Here is a 12,122-nt window from a genome sequence, read left to right as displayed (position 1 = left end):
CTACCAGGGCTTCTGCTGAAGCCTGCTGTTAGCTATTTTATATAAACTTTGTATTAATTGTAATCTAATAGCTGTGTGCTGATCTTTACACCTGTGCTTGCTAGGGGATGACTATTAGGAAGCACATCCAGACAAATAGAGTGTAGCATATTTACTTTTTTGATATCTGGACAGTAACTCTGGTTTGAGAGGTCCTCAAAAGGGTACCTTTTGGGATCCCAGTGAAATTACAGTGTGCAACGCAACCTGAGATTAATTAAACCACTTAGGTTCATTTGCCTCCTCATCATTGGAAAGACAAACTTTTCCTTATACACTAGAAAGAACTTTTGAATATGGCGTAGTATATTAGAGGGACATAAAAAACACAACTGATTCCTTAATGCCTGATAATGATTATTCTGTTCTAATTCTACTCTTGATTATTTTAAGTGATTTTAGAACCTGTTTATTTCTTTTGTCTTTTCCTTTGATCATTTTACTTTTTTTTTTTTTTTAAAGATTTATTTATTTGTACATACAGAACTGGGGTACAGGCCAGAGGCTCAGGGGCGGTGAGAGGCTTCAGCAGAGACAGAGCGGGGAGCAGAACAGGCAGATCGACGAAGTACACTGCTGAGGGGAGCAGCGGGCGGGTCAGGAGAGGTCTGCCTCGCCATGTGGTCTCCTCCGGGGCAGGCGGGATTTGAACTCATGCGGAAGTGGCTTTAGCTTCTCAGTGCAGTGCTTTAACCCGCTGCGCCACCAGGGAGGGCCATGATCATTTTACTTTTAAGTATATTTTGCAGTGACAAGGGGAGAGAGAGGGAATATGTCAATTTTTTTTTTTCCAATCTTGCAAGACTTAGTTTGGAAATATGCATAAAAGACTGAAGAACTATGAAAAAAAGAAGTTAAACGTATTCCAATAAAGAGTTATTTTTTAAAAGTTGAGAATTTTATAATTCTATACTGTTTACTGGATATTTAATTTGACCTTCTCAGAGTCTGTTAGACTTTGGAATATTTTCTTTCTTGAATTTGATATTAATCTAGTTGAACTTTTTACTCTCTTAATTATATTTATTTTTGTGGGCTAATCATTCCATTTTTCGATTTCAGTTGATCCTATTAAGATACTAATGCCATCACTGTCTCCTACAATGGAAGAAGGAAACATCGTGAAATGGCTGAAAAAGGAAGGTGAGCAAGTAGACTACTAAAGCTTTGCATTAATTGATCACCTTGTGACTTTTCTACTACATGATAAATATAGATCAATGAAATAATCTTTGTCTGCTAGTTAATCTGAGTTTGTTTAAATAAAGTTTTCCCATGTAATCTAGCTAATATTTTCTGGATTCAGCATTTCATTAAACAGAAAATAGTAAAGTATTTTAAATCTTTTACTAAAATTTAGCCTGTATACTTAGCTCTTAACTTCAACATCATAAATCTGTCATTCTCCTTAAATTAACTTATGACTTTATGATTCTGTGAGTGTGTATTTCCTGATTATAAATTTCAATAGAAAGAATAAGTGGGAATAATAAGAAAGCTCTTGAAAGAAGTATAGCCTGACTAGATAATTGAAAAACACTTTTAAGCGGCTCTAACTCTTAACTGGTATTGGTATGTAAAAAGCCAAATAGTACTGAATAGAAAATGAGCACGTAGGCACAGCTTCATGTGGGTATTTAGTGTATAATGAAGTTAGACAAAGTTAGATTCATGGTTTGTACTCTACAAAAGATAAATTACAAATACATTGTGCACTTAATGTACAGGAATGAAACCATTCAAGTACATTGATGAGAAGAAATTTCTCATTATTGTTCTAGCTCAACTCTTAAATAAAGATGGCAGAATGCTAGAATGCCACTGTATCATCATTTTGCAATCTCTAATAAAATAATGGCTATCACTGGTGATCATTTATGGCTGCTAATACTACAAACAAGAGAAAGTCAGATAATGCTTCCTGACGTTAGGAGACCGCAATAGCTATGAAGCTGTCTTGCCAGAAACTTGAACTGCATATGATCAAAACTATAGCTGTAACTACCATTTTTTCAGGCAAGACAGGGGAAAGAGTGAAGTTTTCAGTGATACCATCTGCTATTTAGTGATTAAAATCCAGACTGTAAGGTTTGGGGAATTCTACAAGCCATTGTTTTCAACAAATACATGTCAAGGATGAAAAGAAGGAAGAGTGGGGGTGGGGTGAGGAAGTGGGGACACTTAGTTTAAATGAGATTGAAGAGATCAAATGTGTGGAGCTTATTTTATTATGATTCAAGCAAATGCAACATTAAGGATCTTTGCAAATGGTATATTTAATGACATCATGGAATTCATTATTTTAGAGGTCTAATGAATCTCATCTATGAGAGGTATGAGTTGAAATATTGACATATGACATAGTACGTGTGGGTTAACTTTACAATGACTGGTGGTGATAAAAAGATAGGGAAGGGTATAGATGAGACAATACTGAATCAGGTGACAGTTGTGTAAGCTGGGTGAAAGGGATTTCATTAACTTTACTCACAACTTTTGTATATGTTTGAAATTTTGATAATGGCATACATTTTTAAAAGGCATAGAGTATAACCTTGGGACATAATCTGAAGTGAGGCAGTGCCTTTCCTCAGCTTTTTGCAAGGTCCAGGTGAATTTGAATCTTGTTTTTACTGAGAATATTATCTACACTACTGCCTGTAAAGCTGTATTAATCCATTGTTTATAGCAACCACTTTGCCAGGATGTGAATAGGTAAGTATGCTGCAATGCTGTGGTGCAGAAGGACAAAGTCACAATTCATTTCCCTTTCTTCCTTCTTCTGGGCATAGCCAAATGTGGTGGTAAACTCCTCTCCTGGATATTGACTGCTGTATAGTTTCCAGCCACCTTTCCCATACTTTACTCTTTCTACAGTGTATAAAGCTTTTGTGGAGGAAAGAGGATGACTCCAGTATTTAACTGAAATTGTTAGACAGGTTTATAGAACGTGTAGGTGACCAGATGAGTTCCTCACAGCTACTGGTATGCTTCTATTGAAGAAATGGTGAGCCAAGTGTTAAAAATGGAAAGAGAGAAGGGAAGAGCAAATTGAGAAGGAAAGGTATGACCTGTGAGGACTTGTCTGAGTTCAGAGACTGGCCCTGGCAAGAACTTGTCCATATGTGACTGAGTAGGCACAGATGTCATCCAGACAAATGCTGGCATTGAGTAGTCCAGTTTAGCATTTATAAAATAGCATTGATGGAATTTAGGCAGTGGGCAAGAATGGGTGGGATGGAGGAAAGTCAATGGAAAATTAGGTTCAGTTTTAGATATGGTGAACTTTAAGGTGTTTATTAGACATTCAAAGGAACGTAGTCATTAGATCATTTGGATATAGGAGTTCAAGAGTGAAGTGTTGCTTACTGAAGAAATTTGAAAGTTGTCAGTCTATGAATGAAATTTAATTCCATTTGATAACAGGCACATTTATTTGTTTGACTTGGGTACTACGGAAATAAGAATACCTAGTCCTTTAAAAATTTTTTCTTATGGCCTGTCCCCATGAAGCTTTGGGATTAAATTTATAGTGTTTATTTTTCTGGGAACCCACAGGTAAAAGTAAAGTAGTCCTGAACTGATTATTTTCTCAGGGTACTTGACTGAATTCGTTAATAGTCTTTGATCCGGGCCACACAAGGTTCCTAGATAAAGTCCCACTTACCAAGAGTTCATGATCCCAAATTTAATCCCACCTATGGAAGTACTCTTAAGGCATGACAAAGCAGAAGTAGACTGCCAAGAATTTCAGTTAATTGGAACTACTAGGTACATAAAAATGTATTTCTGAAATGACTTAACATGTAAGAGAAGTTGAACTATGAAAAAAGGGCATTATTCCTCAAAAAGGGGCAAATTTAGAAGGAAAAATAGAATTAGGAATGAAAAATATTGTCTGTGCAATTAAACAAAATTTTCAAGCTTGGGGTATAATATGACTAGATCACAGAATGTATAAACTGAAGACCACTTTTAAAGTTTAGCTTGCATACAGCTCAGAGAAAGAAAGCAATCGAGAATATGAAAGAGAAGTTGAGACATGAAAAGTAAAATGAGAGTCATTCATAACCTACAGGAGGAATTCCCAGGAGCAAAGAAAATGGGTAAGAGATAATATTTTGGGGAAAAAATGGCAGTGAGCTTTCTAGAAATTGAGAAGCTCATATGCCACGTAAGTGAAAGAGCCAGTGCTTCATTAGGAAGCACTTGGAGCAGTGGCTGCTGCCATCTATTAAAATAGTTACCCAGAGCTAAGAAAGTTTTACCTTCATCAATAATGTAATCAATACGAGTCTATTTTAGGTTTCTTTTTGCCTGATGAATTATAGAGCTTTGGCAATTTCTATATTTGATATAACAGAGTGTTGGCATCATTAAATTATGATTCAGACACAGAACAGTCATGTAGTAGAGTTATTATGAAAAGATTAAATTTCTTCATACTTTAAGAACTGATGGGTAAGTAGATAAAAGAATTCTGTGGATCACATTTATCTTTCACACTCCCAGCTCACTGGCAATCCAGTAAGTTTTCCATGCCCATGAGGAGATGGAGAGTATGATAAAAAGCCAGGAGAAACATGGTTTCACCATTCTGTTCTTTTTTCTTTTTAATTACAAAGTGCAATTTTCATATGGGACAAGCCAGGATGTATTTTGAACTCCTTGAGCATGTTCCCTGAAGGTTACTCTTTAAGTTTTTTGTTTTGCTAACTGAAATATGTGTGATTACCAATATAGTGTAAGTAATTGAGAACAGTCATAAACCTTGATCTCAATCAGTGGTTTAAGTTCATCACCTTTGTGATTTAACTGAGGTCCTTTGAGTGTGTAACTTCATTAACTTTGGAACCATACACAGAGGAGTGACCGTAGATGTAGAAGTCTGTTTGATACTTGGTACATTTCTCATAAGTAGGCTCAGTTACTCTAGTTACTCTGTGTTAATATTTGTATTCTGACACAATACATTTTATATACCTTTTTCTCTCACTAGCCACGTTTTTGAAATTATTATCCTGAGGTCTTTATTAATGTGTGGTCATTGCTTGTAGAGCGGTGACTTTTTAGACCTCTGTACTGAGAGGCCTGGAATAACGCTCCTGGGATCAGTGTGTGGCGTGCTCAGCATGGGCCCTGGCATCGTGTGCAGCCACCGCACAAGCGTCACCATCAGTACTGCCCTTTTCGTGGGCGTTCCTGTCGTGCTAGTAGGAGTTGGAGTATTCCAAATAGCTTTTGTGTAAGTCTTAGATTACAGCTCTCAGTGTATAAAATGGTGAAGCAGAATGGTTTTGAACTTTATTATTGACGTGTTAGGACCAGATGCAGCTTGAAAGTTGTAGGGGTTTCTGCCTTCTACCGTGGAAGAGGTTTCTTGTTTCTATAGATGTGTTTGTGGTGCTAAAATGGCAAATTTTGGAAACGCTTTTCACAAATAACTTCAGTATTTTTCAGTATACAACTATTCAGCAGCTTTTTTGAGGTGTATTTTGCATGTTGTGGCATTCATCATTTAGTGCTCAATTCAGTGATTCTGAGTGACTGGGACTTGTGCAGCCCTGACCACCATCTATCTAGGTTTCCAGTACTTGTCACCCCCAAAAGATCTCTGGCGCCTAACTGCAGTCACTTTCGTCTCTATCTGTAGCCCTAATCTGCTTTCTATCTTAAAAACTGCCTTTTCAGAACTTTCATGCAAATAGAAACATTTAATATGTGTGGCTGATTCTTTAAGTTAGCATTGGAGCATCAGTCAGCAATTCATTCCTTTCATTGCAAAGTAGCATTCCATTGTTTGGCTTTTTTATCATGTAAGAATTTTAGAATTGGGGAGTGGAATTGTAGATTACAGTATTATTTAAGAGAGCTTTCTGTGGTGATAGGTCCTGTGTGTGCACTGTCCAATAAACGGCTATTATCTTCATGCCCACTGAGTACTTGAAGTGAATGACACAGTAAAGTGTAACAGGTCAGAAGGATGTTAGAGGCGGGTAACGCCTTGTTGGGCTCCTTCTCCAGCTACTCCAGCCGGAGGGCAGGGCCCTCTGTGGCCAAGGAGCCTCTCTGTGGCCAAGGAGCCAGCTTACCTGGGGTCTTGGGGCACACACATAATATTATTATTTTAGTGGTGAAATAAAGAGTTGGCAAATATTAACCAGAGACTCTTCTATATTTTATACTATTGTGGGCACAGATTTGATGGGGATTGGCAATGCCCACTTGCTTGTTCCTCTTTAGTCAGATTAGGAAATTCTTGAAGCAGGTCCATCCTTTTTTTTTTTTTTTAACCACAGTGTCTTACATATTGGCATTCATACATTGGGGCAGCTAGTACATACTTGTTGAATAAGTGATTAAATTATTTTTGTCTCTTCTGTTAGTTGTCATAGTTCAATATGACACTACTAATGTTAACTTTAATCTAACACTGTCATGTTCACAGATTTAAAACAGCTCTCCCTCACCACTACCACCCATACCCTTTTCAAGTAAAGACTTTTGTTCGCAATTTTTGGCAGAACAGAATTATTTCGTGGAACCCACAGGGTGTGTTTGGTTCATAACCAACATCACTATTAACTACATTTAACAAGACTATACTTCCTACCCAGAACTTAAAAAAGAGAAAGGGAAGTCTGTACACTCCAATCCTCAGCTCTGACACTGCCCGTCTGGACAAAGAAACAGGATGATGCTGCTGGCTTCGGTGCTGGGGAGCGGCCCCCGGGCGGGCCTCTGCTCTGGCCCCTCCTGGGGCCCGCACTCTCGCTCCGGGCCCGCTCCTCCTCGGCTGCTGACTCCACGAGGAGCTTGTACAAGAATACTGCAAGGCTGCCATCTCTTCCAACCCGCCAGCCAGCAGCGTGGCAGCTGAGAAGTCGTCTGTTTGCGCACATCCTCACTCTATCCATGATGCTCTCCTAGCTGCTCTGTCTTCTCTAGACTGTGAGCTCTGTCTCACTTTGTGTCTGTAGACAGTGCTTAAATGTCTTAGCACTAATGCATGTTGATTGTTCAAAATGACAGAATATAGACAGGGGAGCTAGAATGAGTCTTCCTTGCTAGTGGTTGTTCGTGATATGCCTAACATTTTTGTCTGAAGATGTGTAGGATTCTGAAAATGTATGTGAAAGCTAACCATGTATTTTGTCAGAGCCTTGATTTTTTTTTTAATATCTATAACTATACATCTACAATCTTCACGTGAGTCGAGGATATTAAATAACTTGGTGATGATTACTTGTACGTCTGAGAACTTTGTAGACAAACTTAATGTCTGAATTGAAACAATTCAGACATAATTACTCTGCCTTTCAGCTTTTCTAAATCACGGTGCTGAATTGCTGATCAGAGATGAAATAGTTTATTTGGAATCCTCATGATTCGTTACTTAGCCTCAAAATTTTCTTTCAGCATTTGCATTATATTTGATGATAGATAAAACATTAGATTAATGATAAATAATAAAATGATAAGGCGTTTTAAACTTTGCTGTGGTTGTTGTGGAATGCTCATGATATAGTAGACAGAGCCTTCTGTTTCTTTTGATTTCATCTCTCATCTCATATAGCTAACATGTATGTCTGTTTTAAATGATTAGATGGATTACTGCTTAGCATTTTAAATGTTAGCGCATGCTACAGATCAAATGTTTTATAATGGTGGAACTAAAAAGGACGGGTATGGGCCCTCCCTGGTGGCACAATGGGTTAGGACGTAGCACTGCAAGCGAGCCGTAGCTTTCAGTGCAAATTGGAACCCCAGCCCCAGAGGTGATCCACATGGCGCAACAGACCTCTCCTGACCCGCCCGCTGCTCCCCTCAGCAGTGTACTTCATTGATCTGCCTGTTCTGCTCCCCACTCTGTCTTTGGTGAATGCTCTTACCGCCCCTTCACCTCTGACTTGTACCCCAGTTCTGTATGAATAAATAAATGAAATCTTTAAAAAAAAAAAAAAAGATGGGTTTATGTATACCTTAGGAGGAAATGAAGATTTGTGAAATTATTCTAATTTTTTCCTTAAAGTGTTTTAAACTTGAAATCATTACGTAATGAGGCACTGGTCAGTGTCCTGAGGAAGGAAGATATAAAACATGTGATTTCCTGTTCTATTGTAAAGAAGTTTATAGACTGGTAAAGGACGGAAAACCCAATTTTCACATGTCATTAATAGTCTCAATATTAACATTTTATAATGCAAATTGTGACTTATTTCATATAATGATGGCGACCAGAATTCAGGAATAGGAACAAAATCATCAAATTTGTAGATGATTCTTGAAGGGTGTTTGGAATTTGAATATAGGTGAGTACAAGTACTAAAACACAATTTGACACCTTTTCTCCTACAGTCAGATTTTCCTTTCTAGGTGTCTAGTAAGCCGTGTTTAATTGCTAGAAGACCTGTTCAGTTCTTTCTCCAATCCTTACCCATGCTCCCCCAGAAGAAACAGGGCATGATTTTTTCTCCTCTTGAAATACAATTCATTCCTATTAAAACATCTGTCATATCAAGAAGTATATAAGTTCATACTGCGTGGCTCCATAGCTTTCTCTGTATGACCTACAAGGGTCCTTTTTCTTGACCAGTCTAATCTCTTGCTTGTCTAATGTACTCTTCAGTTCCTCTAAACTTCCCTGTTCTCTTTGCTTCCAGGGTTTTGGGTAGTGGGGATCACTGTCTCTTTACTTATTTTCTCATCGTTGGAGCCTCAGATTAGTTATTTTTTCCCCAGGAAGCCTACTTTCACCTTTCAAAAATTAAAGTAGATGCTGCTCCTGAATGTTCCCACAGCGTCCTGACCTCACCTGACCTCACCTGACCTGTTGTAATTTCCAGTACAGAAGCTCTTCAGGTCAGAAGTCTTTAGCCCCTTGCCCTTCTCCCCAACGCCCTATCCTCGGTGCACTAATACATATTTAATGATGCTTGTTGAGTAAGAAAGTTTCTTTGAAGTTAGGCCAGATACCTTATAGGTGTTCACAAAATAACATCTAACAAGTATGTTTATTTTATTAAAATAATTTCTGTTGCTGGCTCTGAACTGTTGTAACTGATAATAAAGTATAACCATCCATGTGAACATCTTTATATATAATGAAGTAATTTCTGTAAACTTTCAAATCAGACTTATTACCTTAATAGTAAGTTTTTCTACTCAATATGCCAGCTATTTTTGGTGTATTCATGTGTGTGTGAGATAACATTATAGATTTTTCTGTCATTGTTTTTTTGTTGTTTTTAAGACTTAGCTCTTGTAAGCCACATTTACCTATATGTAAGTTTTTTGTATTTATTTTGAAAACTTATAGTTTTACTAGTGGTTTTAATACATCTGTAGTTATTGCAGTTTCATTCATTTGGGCTTATTTCTAGCATTTTTGTGGGTTTTCCATTTATATTTTCACTTTTTATGTGTCTAAAATTGAATGATAGCCTTGTTATTTTTTATTTGCTTCTATTTTCACTAATGCTATAAATTATACTTCTGTTAAATTTTTTGATAGCACACCATTAAATTTTTGATACATATTTATTTGAATGTTGCCAATGAAGTCTAGAGATTTTCAGCATTTTCCCCACCTATCGGTATTCAGTGTTCCTAGCATGCTTTAACAATAACCTAAGCATCTTCTTATCCATCTTCCCTTTTAGAGTTTGAGTTTTATACTTTTTAAACCCTCAGAAATTTAAAGATCAACAACATCTTATAAATTTCTCTGGTAACATTTCATGTAGCTTTGAGTTCACTCTCCCATGTTCTTCTTGATGAACTGTCTTTTGTCATGACTCATCAATAGGTGGGAATTTTTCTTCACCTTCATGTATCTAAAGAATACTTTTCCTTCTTTTTTGAATGATGGCTTGGCTACATATAAAATATACTAGATAATTGTTTTTCCTCAGCTTTTTGAAGAAGTCACTCCATTGTCTTCTGACCTCTATTACAGCTGCTGAGAAGTGTCCTTTTAGTCTGTCATTCTATGGAGGTAATCTGTTTTGTTTTTTCCCCCCTCGGATAGCACTTAAGATTGCATTTTTAAGTAAGTGTATGATTTCTCCACAGTCTATTTAGTATGGATTTGTGTTTGGCAGTCAAGTCATATTTTCTGTTTAATATTTTAAGCAAGATGTTACTTGCATGAAATATAAGCCTAATTAATTTTTTTACATCTATAACCAGGTTACCACCACCTCGATCAAGATTGTAGAATATTTTCAGCAAGCTACAAGACTTCTGTGCCATAGTCAATAAATACACTGTATATGACCATTATTTTAAACTCATGTAGAACTGCACTGAGAGTACCAGTCTCCATGTCTCTAAATCTGGAAAGTTCTCAACCATTACCTCTTTTATTGACTTCTCCACAATTCCCTGCATTCCCTTTTCTTGGAACTCCATTAGACGAACATTGTAGCAACAATCTAGGTCTTCTCACTGCTCTTTTCTATTTTTATATCTTTTTGACTACCTATTTAAGTTGATGGTTTCTTAATGCTATCTTTGATTTACATACTCACTTTCACTATGTCCAATCTAGATTGTTGATATTTCTTTTTATTTCCATGATTGTATTTTTCATTTCCAAGATTTCTTCTTTTTTTTTCTACCTGATATTTCTGTACATTTTTTGAAATTCTTTATTCTTGTGATACTCTATAATTCTGAACATCCCCAAGATTCTGATTTTAAAGGTTTTGGCAAGGTTGCACTAAGTATATTGCATCTGGTGAACTTCTGTCCTAATTATTAAGTGATTTTCTTTCTTAGCATTATATTTCTTCATGTCTTGGAGCTTTTGCCATTTACTCTTGCATGAGAGATTTCAGTTTTTGTTTTGATGTCGTCCTGCCCACCTCCCCCAACTCTCATCTTGGGATTTTGCTATTGATATTGGAGATAGAGCAGAAACAGTAATGGAATGAGAGGGTGGCTTGACTGGGTTCCCGGTATTGAGACAGTGTTTTTCTTCCCTGCATTCTAGACACTATTCTGATTACAGCTCTATTCCTAGCCTAAGAATTGTGACTACCCATCTTATCAGCCTTAGCTTCAAGTAGTGAGTCTGATTGAAGAGCCATGTTTTCAGCAAGTCACTTGAAGAAGGCCCTTTTACTCTAAAGGAAACTACTGCACTTCTCTTCTCCCTAGCCTGCTTCTAGATCCAGAATCTAGCAAGTCGAGGCCTGCTCAGTGTTTTTGACTTTCCATAATATTTTATTGCACCAAAATGTTTATTTAACCTCAGTTGTGTTTTTCTCTCTTTTTGTTTGTGTGCTTTATTCATTTGTACTTTGTGGTGTGACAGGGTTTCTGAATTTGCCTTACAGGATATTAACCCAAAAATGCTGTTAATGTCAAACTTTTCTCTTAGTGGAATTCCAGTCAAAGTATATTTTAAAAGGGGTGGGGTCTAGAATTTATCTGTTTTAAGCTATGCGTTCCTTGCTACCATTTTTAAAATGTGATATCATTTTTAATATTTGTTTTGTAATCACTTTTTTATTATAACAAGTGTATGTCCATTATAGAGTTGTTAGAAAATACAGCAAAGCATCCATATATTCCCATAAAGAAATACACAAATTTGGTGAGAATTAACTAATAATCCCTTAGCCCAGAAATAGCTACTGAATAGCTTGGGATTTATTATTCATGTTTTATACTGTAGTCACACACCAACCCAAATACTAATACTCATATTTTAAAAAACAAAACAAACCCAGTCTTGTTTTACAGGTGAAGCTGTGAGTGCTGGAGATGCTTTATGTGAAATAGAGACTGACAAGGCTGTGGTTACCTTGGATGCAAGTGATGATGGCATCTTGGCCAAAATAGTGGTAAGTTTTAATTTTGATTGTCTTCAACGGGATGAGGATTTCTCAAATATAAAGTGCCTTTAAATAAAGTTACATTTTGGGTCCTCCCTGCTGGCACAGTGGGTTAACTCTTAGCACTGTGAAGCTGTCCACAGCCACTGCAGCATGAGTTTGAACTCCAGGCCAGGGAGGTGACTCATGTGGTGCAGCAGACCTCTCCTGTCTGCTCGCTGCTCCCCTCAGCAGGGTATT

General features: G+C 37.1%; 1 protein-coding gene across 1 annotated transcript in view; it reads left to right on the top strand.

Moving 5' to 3' along the window:
* Positions 1 to 12,122, top strand: part of PDHX (pyruvate dehydrogenase complex, component X) — a 56,341-nt gene that overhangs the window by 10,832 nt on the left and 33,387 nt on the right. Inside the window, exons 2-3 of the mRNA XM_004682925.2 lie at positions 1,102 to 1,182; positions 11,791 to 11,891. Coding sequence (XP_004682982.1) covers positions 1,102 to 1,182; positions 11,791 to 11,891 — 182 coding nt within the window. The remainder of the gene's footprint in view (positions 1 to 1,101; positions 1,183 to 11,790; positions 11,892 to 12,122) is intronic.

The sequence above is a fragment of the Condylura cristata genome, unplaced genomic scaffold, assembly GCF_000260355.1.
Source record: "Condylura cristata isolate star-nosed mole 26May11 unplaced genomic scaffold, ConCri1.0 scaffold00015, whole genome shotgun sequence".
In the NCBI taxonomy this organism is placed as follows: Eukaryota; Metazoa; Chordata; class Mammalia; order Eulipotyphla; family Talpidae; genus Condylura; species Condylura cristata.
The sequence above is the reverse complement of the archived record's forward strand: the minus strand, read 5'-3'. Positions and strand labels throughout refer to the sequence as shown.